The sequence below is a fragment of the Crinia signifera genome, chromosome 6 (genome assembly GCF_055691185.1).
Source record: "Crinia signifera chromosome 6, ASM5569118v1, whole genome shotgun sequence".
NCBI classification, from domain to species: Eukaryota; Metazoa; Chordata; class Amphibia; order Anura; family Myobatrachidae; genus Crinia; species Crinia signifera.
In genome coordinates this window covers 187,594,964-187,609,640 of record NC_139222.1, presented here as the reverse complement: position 1 = coordinate 187,609,640, position 14,677 = coordinate 187,594,964, and the positions used below count along the sequence as shown (strand labels likewise).

Below are 14,677 nucleotides of genomic sequence, written 5' to 3'. Positions count from 1 at the left end.
CCATCTTATATTACTTTATTTATTGTATAATTACAAAAACATAAAAATACCTGTACTTTTAGGTAATACAAAATAATTACTTTTGTTATGCACATTATGTATAGCATCAAGAAAGAACATTCGTGCACTGGGTTGCTAATCTAGGAATACATTTTATTTTTCTAACGTGCAAAATGAATAATTTTCACAGGGTCTGTTTATTACGTTTCCATCCTCATTACCTTTTACAGTATTGCTCCTTACAGTAACTGGAGAAAGTGGTTCTCCGTACTCATGTCTGTATGGCATATCAATCACCATTCCCTTGTGTGCTCCTTATACCCCTTTCACACAGAAAAGCAAATCACCGGGTTAAACATTTGTACCCAGTAATTTGACGTTCAACAAGGGTCCTTTTTCTGTGTGAAAGGGTCAACCCGGATTACCGACCCAGGAATTTACCAGGGTCGGGGACCCGGGTTTTTCGACCTGGGCTGACCCTGTCGCACAATAGATATACCCATATAATCATCAAATACTGGGTAGAATTTCTTAACCCGGTTATTTGGTTTTGTGTGTGTGTGGGGGGGGGGGGGGGGTCATAGGATTAGTCAACAGTAAAACGTTGACGGGAGAATGCAGACATGGTTGTAACGTTGTTTTCTTAATAGCATTTCAAACAGGTCAGCATTGTAACTTAGAGCATGATAATAAAGAATCACATTCAAAGTTACAAAACAAACATTTAATATGCTTTAAATAACCAAAAATATTTTTCCAGCCACGTGGCTGCAAGAAGTAGCTGGATGGAGGTCTTCATAATAATAAAGTGTTTAAATCCAGACCCTAAGAATTTAAACACATACTTTTACTTTGTAAAATATAATTATTTATGTAGCTTTTTCTGCCAATTGGGCTACTTGTCCTGCTCAGTTCTCCTCCTGCACCAGATGTGGGTCCTTTGTCGGTCCTCACTCCTTTTGGTGGCCAGGAATGCAGCAGGTGAGGGACTATGTCACCGGGTATCCTCATTCCCACCGCTAGCGCTATATGAATAACACTAGGGGAGATGGGATAAATGAGTCACTCACTACCCAGTGATGTGGGAGATGCAGTTAAGGCTGGAGTGGCACACAGCGGGGCAGCCAGGCAATTTCTTTTGTAATGAAGTGCAGCACTCCCTACACACGGAGTGCTGTGACCGGTCAAGGTGGCCCCTCTGATGTGTTCCCCCTTCTCTCTCACCAATTAGAACTTGTTGCAGGTGGACATTGATTGCGGATGGAGCACCTGATGGGAAGATCATGTTACGCGAATGTCAACGTAGCTCAGCCCTGTCAGTCACATCTTCCCATTGGGCAGACTGTCCAGAATCAGCATCCGCCTGCAACAAGTTCGAATTGGTGAGAGTGCTGGGTGTCAGGAGAGTCCACGAATGCCAGGCGGCAGGAAGTCGCTTGTTGTGCCGACCACCCAAAAATGTAACCCTGGGGAGAACACTGAATACCATTACAACAGAATTGTTTTTCTCTTGCTGGCATTATGCTGTTGATGGCATAACTATAGACTATCCATAGCTAGTGTTCATTACCTTGTGTATCATGCTTCTCAGTGACTGTAGATGCTCAACGATCAGGACTGTATATTATATTCTCATCTTCAATACCTAATGTAGCAGTGCTTCTCTCAGAGACTGCAGAATGGAGATTATACTCAGTGACTATTTCTGCAATACATTCTTATCCTGTCAGCCTTGTGTAACATTGTGCCTTAAAGTGACTTAGAGGAAGTGCTCAAGGATCGTGTCAGAGTGTGGCATTACCACGGAGCGGTTTCATTGTTTCCTGTAGAAATGATCCCTTGTTATGTTCCAAAGATTCTGCACAGCAGATTGAAAATAAAGAGTTTAAGCAAATAAAGTTTTTCTTGTAGACAAATCTTTATTTAAGAACTGAGAAAAGGACATGATGGAATGTGGGTGGAGCCAGTGGAACATGCGCTATTGGCACTTGATGCTCAGTCATGAATGATGTTCGGAATGATCCGGAATATAACTCCTTCTCAATAAATATTAAGAGTATACTGCACTGGCTCGTTGCTACAATTAGGACAATACTAAAGTGCAGGTTTAGTAAATTGTAACAAACAGCATAGTATAATATTTTAACAGCATCATTACAAACTGCAATACACAATTTAGATTTTTAATAAAGGTCTACAGTGTGACTGAGCTAAATAAATATTTTGCAAAAATAAACTTTCCTCCTTTAGTGGAAACATGTATTAAAATGGATACATAAAATAGGTAAAACCAAACTGTTACAGAACAGATATACATAACCATTTGTTGGCATGGAGTTTGGAGTGTAGTCATATGACTTTCCTTGACCTAAAATGTCCACATTAGTGCAACAAAACACTTGTCCTAAAGTAGTTTAGGCAACTGGTGGTGAATAAATATAAAATGGTTAGTAAAAATGTATGTTTATTAAATTTAAATGGAGGAAGAAGAAAAAAAAAATTCTAGAAAAAAACTTATTTACAGAAATGTTGCAAAAGGTTCGGTGATAGATGAAAGTATGAAGCCAAAGAATACAATTATCTGCCATAATCTAGATCAGCGGTAGCCAACTCCAGTCCGAGAGCTACCAACAGACATTTTCCAGACAACCTAGCTGCTGCAAAGGTGCACTCATTACTCACTGACACATTTTAAAAGATCTACAGGTGGAGCTAATTACTTCATTTATGATTCCGTGAGGAGATCTGGAAAACATTAACTGTTGGTAGCTCTCGAGGACGGCTACCCCAGATCTAGATATATTTATAATAATGATTTTAAATTTCAAAATTATGAAAGCTGGTGGTGAATGTACATTCTAGTCTATAGGTCATCCAATCCGGTGGATATGGGGCACATCATCTAACGTGTACTGGCTATGCCGATGATATGCACTCCCATGTGGCATCAGTGACATTCTCAAGAAGACATCGCAAGGGCTCAGGTCTGTTTTGCTGCTACAAGACCAGGATGGCATTCCAACAGTGGTGGAACTATGGAATGTGAGTTGCACCAGTAAATTCTACAGAAAAATGTCACAGTATGAGTCAAAGAAGATTGACCTTGCAACAAGGAAATGATCCTTAAATCCATCTGAAATTTTGTGTTTTAGAATGGTCAAATCCAGACTAAGCCCATAGAAATGTTGTAACAGAATTTGAAGGGTAGCTGGACTCATGATAGATTGACTCTAGGTTGACAGTCAAAAAGTCGACATGCATTTAAAAAAAAAAAAAAATTAAGCCGACAGTAGGTATTTCATACCCTACCATCCACTATGATGTGGAGGGAGAATATAATAGTGCCAAAACCATAGTAAGCCATGCGAGGGGACGCGGTACACTTAGACATGTCGACACACCGACCATATGATTGTAGATCTTATATACCAGTGATTTTCAACCTTTTTACCTTGCGGCACACTAAATATGTTAAAATTGCCAAGGCACACCATGAGATCCCCACAGGGCAAAACACATTGCCCCCCCACCCCCCACACACAAAACCAAACCTATTGGCCCCCATAAAAAAAAAGCAATCACACTGGTCCCCACAAGTGACATAACATAAATTGGCCCTTTACATGAAAAGAAGAGACCAGTAAATAACAGATGAACTGGTGGTGGCTGTAAACTCTTTTGGGCATCTCTAGATCTGGGGGCACTTGAGAACAACTCAAGGCACACTAGTGTGCCACGGCACAATGGTTGAAAAACAGTGTAATAAACCATTTGAAGTGGTTGTACACAAGATCACCAACTCCCACAAATGTGCAGGACTGGTCAACAATTGAAAAACACTTTACTAAAGTAATTTTTTCTCAAGGTGGTTACACTAAGGTAGACAACCCATAGAAATCCAGCTGAAGTGGAACAATACATCCCAGCATGCCCTGCCATTATTACTAAAAGAAATAGGACTGCCACAGCAAGTTGCACACAAAATGAAATGTAGACTGATATCATCTCCATTTCATACTGATAAATGGCACGATATTCCATTTTTGCTTATTTACACAGTTGGATAACTTTTATAGAACATTATTTTTCATTATTACTATATTTATACACTAATATTTGTATACCCCTACTATCTCCCAGCTTTATAAAACTTGTACTTTTTCATCACTATTTTTATATCAATCATACATACATTTATCACCACCACTTGCCAGAACAAAATAGGGAAAAGGTTTGCAGTACCATTAAGGACAAAGCACACAAAGGCCAACTAACAGCTATGGGGCATGGTTTGTAGAAGGATGTAGCAGACACACACTTCCTTGCAAGCACATAGTTCAACTTTAAAAATTGTATGAAATTAAATGTATTTTGGATATGTATAAAATGTACGGACAGAGACCAGCCATAAATAAAAAAATAAATAATGCAATGAATATAATGCAGAGTGTACCAGAACTACACCTCACTGGTTAAGGCATGTTCCAATTATCCCAGATTCATATTTTGACCAATAAAAAGGCCTGCTATAGCAATTTATGACCGGTGGTGGTTATCGCCATGTAACCAATTAGAGGTTGATTTTATTGGCTAAAAATGGACCCGCAATCACATGAAAACAAGTAATCGAGGATAAGTTCCAGATCCCATCTTTTAGTGCAGCTTCAGCAGCTACTTACTGTAACCTACGCATAATCCCCGTTAAGTACCAGTGTCAGGGAAGAAGGACGCCAGCATTGGTGCTATTAGAATATCTCCCAAAATTTTTAATTCAAAATCCAAATGTATTTGAATGCGACAGAGTGACATCTATGCTTTCTGATAGTTCAGCATACACAAACTTAGCTTCATGCACAGAACTATTAAAAATATTGTATGAAAAATAAACAAATGATTTTTATTTTTAGATTTGGGTCCCATCACCAAGATGACTCTTTAAGATATGAAAAAATGTACCAAAATAAGGAAAACTCCAAAGTGCAAGATACTTCTGGTCCTAAGCATTTTGGATATGGGAGACTCAACCTGTTACCTATTATATGCAAAAGTATATTTATCATTACAGCCTGTGGGAAAAGCTACATCTCTTTCACAGTGAAACAGTGCTCACCAACCTAGACCTCCCAGATATTACACTGCAAGATCTTACGTTTTATCAGCTGCAAATAACATGGGAAGTATCAGGATAATATAGCAGGGCTCAATGTTTTTATAGTACCTGAGAATGAGAGACTGGTTATGTAACAAAGCTTGGGTGATAGACACAAGCGGGCCCGCGCATCGCTATGGCCCCTACACGTGGGGCCTGATTCTGGTTCACTTGCAAAAGCAGATTCTCTCTCTAATGGACAAAACCAAGTGCACTGCAGGTGGGGCAGATGTAATATGTGCAGAGAGTTACATTTGGGTGGGGTTTGTACTTCAAACGGATACCTATATTGCAGTGTAAAAAAAAAGTAGTCAGTGTTTTCTCTGCACAGAAACAAAACACCACTGAGAGCAATATATAGGGGCTTTTCCCTAAGCGATGTAGTCGAATTAAGTCAGATCTCTTACAAAATGCCCTGAAATCACCCCATGTGTAGGCCCTATCGAAACGGCATTAAATGTGGCTGAACACTGTGTGATTCAGACTAACTTTCTATTTGATTTTGACAATATAGTATAATAGCCAGAATCGCACAGTGTGTCTACAGCTTTAATGTGGTGTACACACAGTGAGATTTTGTGTTCGATTTTGACTATATAGTCAAAATCGAATCGAATGGACATGGAACAGTTTTCAGCCTCATTCAATGCAGATTTGATCTCGATGCGCGCTCCCGTTTATTTTAAATAGATCAGTAAAACAGACTGTGCAGGCAAGACTATATAGTACAGATCTGTATAGTGTTGCCTACACATCTTTACTCCAATATCCTGGTCATGACAACATTCAGAAGTTAAAAAACAAACAAGAACAGTTATAATTTTCAGTTAATCCTGGATTTGGGTATAGAAGTTGGTAAATTGGTTTTGGTGACATAGAGTGTTAGACCTGTATGAACCCCAAAGGCACAGCAGGCAATCAAGGACGGACATCTATTCTATTCTGCAAGACATCTGATGTGGAGCCAACAAAATTAGATCCCATTAGGCTCCCTCTAGTGGGGAAAGCAAGCAAAAAGGTAGCCAGCCCTTTAAGTGGCAAGCGTAATACTGTTGCACAGCAGAATGTTTAGGAGTGTTTTTTTTTTTTTCAAGTTTTAGAGGATTTAACACCAAGTCACTCCTGTATTTGGTATTTTTCCTCTATACATAAAAACAAAGGAGCTGATGTACTAAGGCACATCCTTCATAGGAGCAGAAGTTAAATCAATAAGTATTAGTGCAATAAAACTGTTCAAAATAATCATGTTGACCATCTTGAGGCAAGATTTAAAAAAAAAAAAAAAAGAGAAGGAGGGAGGTGGTTTTGGGTTTCCAGAAAATGCAATGTTTTTTCCTTGTGGCATCACATATTCGGTCATTACATGCTTCAGAAGTATGTTTTTTGTGAAAGGACCAATTTGAATAAAAAGTACCACCAAACATCTCTAACCTTATCTGTCACAGGAGGGTTTATATTATGGGATGAGCCCAGTTGTGCTTTTACCAGTAAGCACCAGGTATAACTTAGGAGACAGCACTGCAATGTCACTGTATGAAGTGACTGATGTTGAGGGTGACAGCCTGCCTTCATTGCGGAATTCCTCCATGTCCTGTGGACTCATTCTTCATCCTCCTTGTCCAATGTCTCCTCGCTGTCACTACTCTCTTCTGCTATCCGGGAGCGGAAACCAGCCAGGTCTAGTTCCAGGAAAGTGGTGAGTAGTTTGGCCACAGCTTCTACGTCACTGGAGGTAAAATAGTTACAAATAAATAAACATACTAAATCTTTTTTATTGAAGTGATAAATCTGTTGTGAATTTACCCTCTGTTTCCTAGTACCGCGCTCTGCGTAAGGGGGTGGGAAAATCCTGTTACAAGACGCAGGACAATGAGGTAGCCCTTCCCAAAATATCTCACTTTTTCCTCCTCGACATTCAAATCCCGGATCTCACTGAGAAGAATCACAACTGTGGAAGAACATATATATGTTTGTGTGTTTACCATAACCAAGTTAATGGACTCACTATTCTATTACCTTACATGTCTTCACCTACCTTGCTCATGCCCTCCTTTACACAAGGTCAGGATTTTCTTGTACAAATTGAATGTTTTCAGGGTGGCTTTCCTTTCCCTCTTGTCAAATATGGCTTCCTGGGAGTAATAAGAAATCACATCAGAAAATCCACAGTGACCAACCAGATTATTTCCCTCTATGGGCTCAATTCAGACCCGATATTTTCCGATGGATGTGAACATGTGCATGAGCAGATCCCTGGTGTGATCGCCTACGGCGAGTATCATATTCAGAGAACGCAGGGGGGGAGGCCATCTCAGGAGGAAATAAGTCAGTTTAGACTGACTGGTATTTGCGAACATGGAAAAATAAAAACCATTTAATATTCAGCGACCATTAAATGAATTTTCACTCCTGCGGCTGCATGTGAGGGGATGTGTAAGCGTACACATCCCCTTGCATGCAAATGTGGGGAGCGGACATTCGAGTGGGCGGCGTTTTCCTGTTTGGTAGGCTGCGAACAAAAATGCAACCTAGCAAACAGGTCCGAGATAGGCCCTATGTCTACAAAACCAGAGGGGCAGAATTACACAATTAAAGTACTTCACAGATGCGATGCCACCCATACACGCGTATGTGGGGGAAAATTGTGCAGCTTTGGAAGAAATGGAAAGGGGTCCAAGCTACTTATATACAAATGTTGGGACCTTGCTTAATAAAATATTGTGAGTCTTACGGAAGGGTCTGTCAACCAAATATTATTATTATTGGGAAGAAAGTGACGGGAAACTGCATCAAAATGACAAATATACACTGCAAGCAACACTCACCTCCCAATCTTCTAGATTTTGAATAGCCACAAACAGGCATCCAGCCACATAAAACAGCTTCCAGGCCCAGGAATCTAGTGTTGGAATGAAACAGGGCAGCTTTAGTGATGCAATATAGGCTGAACCTACACCGCAGATAGTCTCATTGCAACAAGAACCACGAGTGACTAGTGTATAACATCAGACAGTATAGAGACAGAATGAGATATGGCCACTGCTGCTTATGGCCACTGCTGCTTATGGGGATTTGGTTAACTATGCACAGTGACTTAAGGTGCCCATACATGGTACAATTGTTGGGTGCAATGAGATGCAGGCTCCCATCACACATCTCATCGCTCAGCACAAAAAGTATGCAGCTCAAAAGCATAATATGTGATGGGACCGAGAAAAAGGGGAGTAGGACCCCAACTTTATAAATTGAGGGGTCCATGGGACCCACACTTTTCACTGAGCGCTATCACTGGATTAAATGCAGCACAATAGCCATACTCCACTAATCACCACAGAATTACAGTATATAGCTGCTTAGAAATGTCTACAGCTGCCACCAGACTGCAAACAAATGAAGACACTTCTAGTACTGTGGTAAAATGTGATTAATTTCAAGAATAAAATTAAAAGATCTACATTGAACATACCTGTACTATAATATGCTGCAGCCAAGCCAACAGAGGAGATCCCTAAAATAAAAATAGAAATGGTTTTTCTGCATTAAATATATTTACATTAATAAAGGTAAAATTAATGAAGACTATTTAGGGACTTATTTAATAAAGTAAACATGCATACATATTTTGTAGACCATCGCAACCAGAAACAATTATTATTAGCACTATTTACAAAATAAAAACAAATTTCTGATGGCTGCTATGTGGCCTTACATAATGATTCCATACAACGGTGGATCATCACCTTTCATAGCCCCACACTTTACCATTGTTTTATTTAAGTTTTTGAACATTGCAAAAAAGAAATGTGTGGGATCATTTTCAGGGGCTGCCAGTAAGTCACCCAATATCCACACCTCTGACAAATGAAGCCACTTGTGCCATAACTTGACCACTCTACCTCCCTAATTGATCTTATATAGTTTTAGCCCATTAAAGAGTACATCCCCCGGCCAAAGGGGATATTGGATGTGAAGCACCTTATGTCGAAGAAGAGATCATTTATAATAAACGCTTTTCTGAGAAATCCAATAAATGATGGTGGATACTTGAGATAAACTCACCAACTAAAACGGACCAGGAGCGAATACTGGGATTCCTCTTTAAATGTAAGAGGGTGCCGGTACGGTTTTCCACTTGCATATACATGGCTGTCTGTCCGTCTGTCTGTAATAGCAAGATAAAAGCAAAGTGTAAATGATAAACAAGGGTCAATCCATACAAAGTGGTCCTATTAATAATTTTGTTTGACCATTTTTAAAAAGCGTTTTCTAAAGTTTTGTCAGTTATCTCCTTTTATGCCTAAAGGGGGTAATCAATCCATTCTGATTTTTCCAAGTCGGAAAATCGTTACTTTGACGATTTTCCAGCAAATAAAATTTGACCTATTCAATCCAAGAGCCGACTAAATGACTGTCAGAAAAAAAAACGGCATGGTCGGAAAACACGTGGATCTGTGAATTACTCGGCGACACACCTCATTATTTCATTATCTATTGAAGGCATTACTGTCTTCTCTAGTACCCAAGTGCATGGTCTTGGAGTAAACTGTGGCTCCTCCCTCTCCTTCAAAACACACATTCAGCACCTCTGACAAACCCTGCCATTTTCATCTCAAAAATATTCCCAGGATCAGATCCTCACACGCAGAATGCTACCTAGACCTTCATCCACTCTCTGGTCATCTCCAAACTGCACTACTGTAATCTTGTCCTATCTGGCATCCCTGACAAATACCTCTCCACTCCAATCTATCCTCAATGCTGCAGCCAGGCTCATCTCCAAAATGTATTGCATCCACTCCCCTTCCCTTTCAGAACATTCTCACACTCACTTACAAAGCCCTCACCCATTCCTTTCCCATTTAGATCTCTGACCTGATCTCCATTTACACACACATTCCCTTCACTCCGCTAATGAACGTCCCCTCTCTAGCCAACTGGTGACTTTTTTAACTCTCCCTATCAAGACTCGCCACAAAACTTTAAAAGAGTTCTCAAGACCCACTTCTTCACCAAACCCAGCCAACTGATCCCAAACCACTGTTACATGCTGTCTACCCCATATGTGTCACTTGTCAGTCTGCTCCTCCCCTCTAGTATGTAAACTCTCATTTGCTTAAGTTTTAGTTAGAAGGCAAATAATAGTCATTTCCAGGCAGAGTGCTATGTAATCAGTATTCCTTGTACAAAATGGTACACTTGTGAAATGTAATACTCTACATCCCCACCTCCTGCTGATAGTGATGGTGAGGGGGAAGAAATTAAAGGAAGTAGCCCAAAATGGGGAAGTTACAATGTAATAAAGTGAAAATTGACATGTAAATGAGAAGCCTGTGAAAGAATGGTGACACACATTTTATGAGCTACACCACTATTTATATAAATGCAGACTATAATTTAACTTGGAACAAGTGACATAGCAGTAGCAAAATGTGCATTTATGATGTCAACAATTTATTCAATGCTTCTTGCGAGCTGTCACTGCTTGCACGGTCAGTATTCAACTGACAACCCCCCCCCCTGCACATGCTGTTTCCACCTTGCTGGGTTTTTACAGCAAAGTGGAAACGGCATGTGCAGCCGCTAAAACAGCGAGGCTCACAGCTAAATACAGCAGGCTCCCTGCATTAGCCGCGAACCTCGCCATTTAGGGGAATCCTCACTGTCCTCTGACAGCGAGGATTCCTCCGGAACGTTGAATATGGTGAAAGGCCGACGTGGGGGTTAAACAGCAAGGGTCACTTGTTTCCAGCGATCCTCGCCGACCACATTGAATACGGCCCAGTGTCTCATCTGAAAATGGCTGCCACAAATTCCCTCAGAGATGGCAATGGATTCTACTACATTATTAAACTGCATTCTTACTAACATTGTTGCAGTCAGCACAGCAGCTGCCTTACTTGTTTATGTGACAAATACAGATATTCACTAACATTAGGACATAATTTAAAGGTTTTAAAATTAAATAGTATAAAAGCTGCATGCTATAGTACAGGGGTGGCCAAACCGGTCCTCAAGATCTACTTATGCTGCTTTCAGACCGCATAACTGGCTTAGCAACAACTGCAGGATATAGGTAGATTTACACTTATTATTTGTATCATCCTTAAGTGACCCCTTTACTAATAGTGTCTAGTTGCCCTAGACACAATACACAGTAGCAGCTTCATTAGCAATAACTGTTTTGCGGTATTAATGGCTAAATGATAGATGACAGAATAACTGATGAAATATTGAGTAGACCTTGCAATAGCATCCATAGTCAGTGACACAGGAAGTACTTTATTTCCTAAAAATATAATTGCAATACGTAGCCATCTACCTATTGGAGAAATCCCTATAGATCCACAGTAAGGTTGGGTACACACTAGGGGTGAAATGTAATAGGATGAGAGTTTCAGAAAGTGAGAGATTTGGTGAGAAATCTCCAGTTTTTTTAAAGCGGCAATCATTTACACTGCAAAACTAGTTTGATTTTGCAGTGTAAATGATTGCCGCTTTAAAAAACCTGGAGATTTCTTACCAAATCTCTCACTTTCTGAATCTCTCATCCTATTACATTTCACCCTAGATGTGGTTATTGGCCGATGGGATGACCACTGTAACAATACATTGTGCGTTTTGTACAGACTATGATATTAACGCACAACCGCAAGATATATCGGTCAGCGGCCTCAACCAGAAGTATACCGTCCGTCACAATATCTTCTGGTCGCCCTGAACTGCAGGCATATGAGAAGATGCAACAAATAATGTGCTATAGTACGCACACATCACTCTAATGTGTATACCCAGCTTAAGTGGGAATTCAATTCTATGTGGTGGTAGCCTCTGGCTTTAATGCAGGGTTGCCTACCTGACCCTCTCCTTCAGCGAGAAAATGCTCTGTTCCTGGACTTCCCCGGTAATGTAGGATTGCCATCACCTGTGGTGAAACACCTTTCTTATCAATTACCTAGCTCCCCACAGGTGATGGCAATCATACATTACCAGGGAAGTCCAGGAACAGAGCGTTTTCTCCCGCATGGAGAGGGTCAGGTAGGCAACCATGCTTTAATGTCTGATGCTATTCAATTACCATGTTAACAGGCATTAACCCATAGTATCTCTATCTATATATCTATACATATACATATGTCTAGTGTCCGTGAGTCTCCGAAACACCCACTTCCGCTAGCAGAGAATGAAACTACATCTCTTCTCTCACACATGCACAAACACAGAAGGTAGCGAACTAGCATTTGAAGCTTTTGCTTTGAGCGGGTTTACTACTCTGGGAATAAGTTCCCAGACCCATGGGTAACATGATGCTAGCAGCACCCAAACACAGGCTATGTTTAAGGGATTTCTTTTTGAGTCTGCTCAGTCTATTAAAAAACACAAAAATGGCTGCAAGCCTTCATAAGGCACTTTGCAGTGATTGCAAGGCCACCACTATTTCATGGTCATTTTACATATGCTGCATATATGATCTCTGGATTAGGTAACCCTCCCGGCGGTGGGGAACGGGGTCACATGCGATACCTTACATGTGAAAAGATGACGGGACTGGCTCACGACAGGTTCCCCATACCCTTACCCCACCGCGTATGTGTACCGGGACTAGGTGATCTCTCATATTAATATTTTCCCTTTCTTAAAGAGTTATCCACAAACTTTTATGTATACAATTCTATACTCTCATGTTTTTACATTTATGTTTATCAAATGCTGTGTGAATTTCAAACTCCAATAAATCTTATTGAATAAGAATAAAGACATCAAGTGTTTATTCACAAGCAATATACCTGTACCCCAGTGTGTTTAAGCACAGAGTGCCATTGCGTGGTCATACACTGCGCAGAGAAGTTGGAGCTGTGTATGGCCAACTTTAGGGTCAATTACGTGGTAAGGGATAGGATTTGCATCATTTTGTCCACATATTTTAAGATTGGCAGCGAACAGCACCAGCAACAGCATATTACATATATACCATAAGTCAATTTAATTGGATCTGTACCACCAACCGAAGCACTAGCACGATTTGGGTCGCTTTCACCCAATCTCAACAGATAGGGTCGAGAATTCAGCCCAAAATGTATGTGTTTGATGTCCCCTGCTGCCAGTCTGACCCTCGACTCTGCCCCCCTCCTGATGGCGGGAAGCAGGGTCACATGGCCCATACACTGCTGCAAAACATCACAATAGTGTATGGGCACCTTAAGCTATAACAGGCGTGGCATGATGGTACTTGTAGTTCCACATAGCTATAGAGGCTTTCCAGACCTGTGATCTGTAATTGGATTTTTAGCACTGCAACAACATGACAGATACATATGCAGCCCAGAACTAGTACATGCTAGGACTTGTAGTTCTATAATAACTATCTTCCATAATAACGATCAATTAGATGCTAATGCTATAATCATCAATTTCAATAACAATTGTATAGTTAGACAGCAATGGGGAACCTGCTACGATGCTATGTGAGTGACTCCTACGAGGAGTGCCATAACCAGTGTAGTCATGTTCAATAACTGCAGCAGTGTAGTACAATAGCATATAACGGAGCAGTACCCCTCCCTCTTTGTTCCCGCTGCAGATGCATATAAAGTATAGTTGTTCCCTACACCGTTGACCCTGTGCTAATACACACACCCAGTGACGGAACCCTGGTGACTGACAGCACAGACGCACACAGACCCATCACATACCTGTGTACCTCTGCAACAGCCACTACCGTTTACTCCTGCTTTAGTATGTAATGTATCTATCATTAACAGCAGTACTACACGGTGAGGCCCCGAGGCATGCTGGGATACGGGAGGACCCTCCCAGGCTTCACATTCCTTCCGCTTTACCTGCCCTGGCCACTAGGTGGCACACCAGATACTTATCTAGCACCTGCCCTACTCCATGCGATCTTATAATGCGTTGAGTACATTGTTTCATAGCATGTTCTAATAAATGCTAATAGTGACCAATTAACGTGTAGTGCAGAAGAGGAATGCCCCTATTTGCTAAAACCTGTCCTGCACATGTTTATTTTATTTACAGATTCATATATAGGGCAGCATATTCTGTTGCACTCTACAATTGCAAAGTCACAGTGATAAAACAAACTGGGCATAGAGACATAGAGGAAGGAGGGACCTGCTCGCAAGCTTACTATATAAGCAGATGTGGGTAGCCACTGTAGCATACATATGATTGTGGAAAATGCCACCCTGCACACTTCTTGTAAGCTAGCATTTCCACACACCTATGTCATAAAACGCTGACGCTGCTCCTCACCTCTAGGGCGGAATTCAAGAGTTTTGCGCTCACAGCCATTACAGTTATGGTGGTCAGTCACACTGACGGGCTAGCCGAGCAAATATAACGCCTAGATATTTCACCTTCTCCCCCTTTACGTGTACAGCTTCAAAGAGAGACCCCAACGCGGCCAACAATAGCAGGGAAACTATTGGTCACATGATCTATAATAAAGACCATGTGGCATGATCTAAATTGAGAGCAAACGCTGCCGTTTTGTCTCCTGTACAGGAGACA

General features: G+C 40.9%; 1 protein-coding gene across 3 annotated transcripts; it reads right to left on the bottom strand.

Moving 5' to 3' along the window:
• On the bottom strand, positions 1–14,597 carry CYBC1 (cytochrome b-245 chaperone 1). 3 transcript variants are annotated; one of them, XM_083148428.1, is made up of 7 exons: positions 14,524–14,597; positions 9,209–9,311; positions 8,616–8,657; positions 7,975–8,048; positions 7,185–7,281; positions 6,953–7,097; positions 1–6,875 (listed from the first exon to the last, which is right to left on the bottom strand). In XM_083148428.1, exons 2-7 carry the CDS (start codon positions 9,291–9,293, stop codon positions 6,749–6,751), a joined length of 570 nt encoding a protein of 189 aa, XP_083004554.1. In that variant the 5' UTR covers positions 9,294–9,311; positions 14,524–14,597; the 3' UTR covers positions 1–6,748. The 3 variants fall into 3 exon arrangements, with proteins under 3 accessions (XP_083004554.1, XP_083004553.1, XP_083004552.1); XM_083148427.1 differs by having other exon boundaries at positions 14,420–14,575; XM_083148426.1 differs by lacking the exon at positions 14,524–14,597 and adding an exon at positions 13,840–13,963.
• Positions 14,598–14,677: the final 80 nt, after the last annotated feature.

Excerpts from the sequence above, each read along its gene's own strand:
- CYBC1 (XM_083148426.1), bottom strand. The coding sequence starts at position 13,902 with ATGATAGATACATTACATACTAAAGCAGGAGTAAACGGTAGTGGCTGT. Across the intron at positions 7,282-7,974 it reads AAAATCTAGAAGATTGGGAG|GAAGCCATATTTGACAAGAG; the intron begins GTGAGTGTTGCT and ends TATTACTCCCAG. Across the intron at positions 6,876-6,952 it reads GCGGTACTAGGAAACAGAGG|TGACGTAGAAGCTGTGGCCA; the intron begins GTAAATTCACAA and ends TTTTACCTCCAG.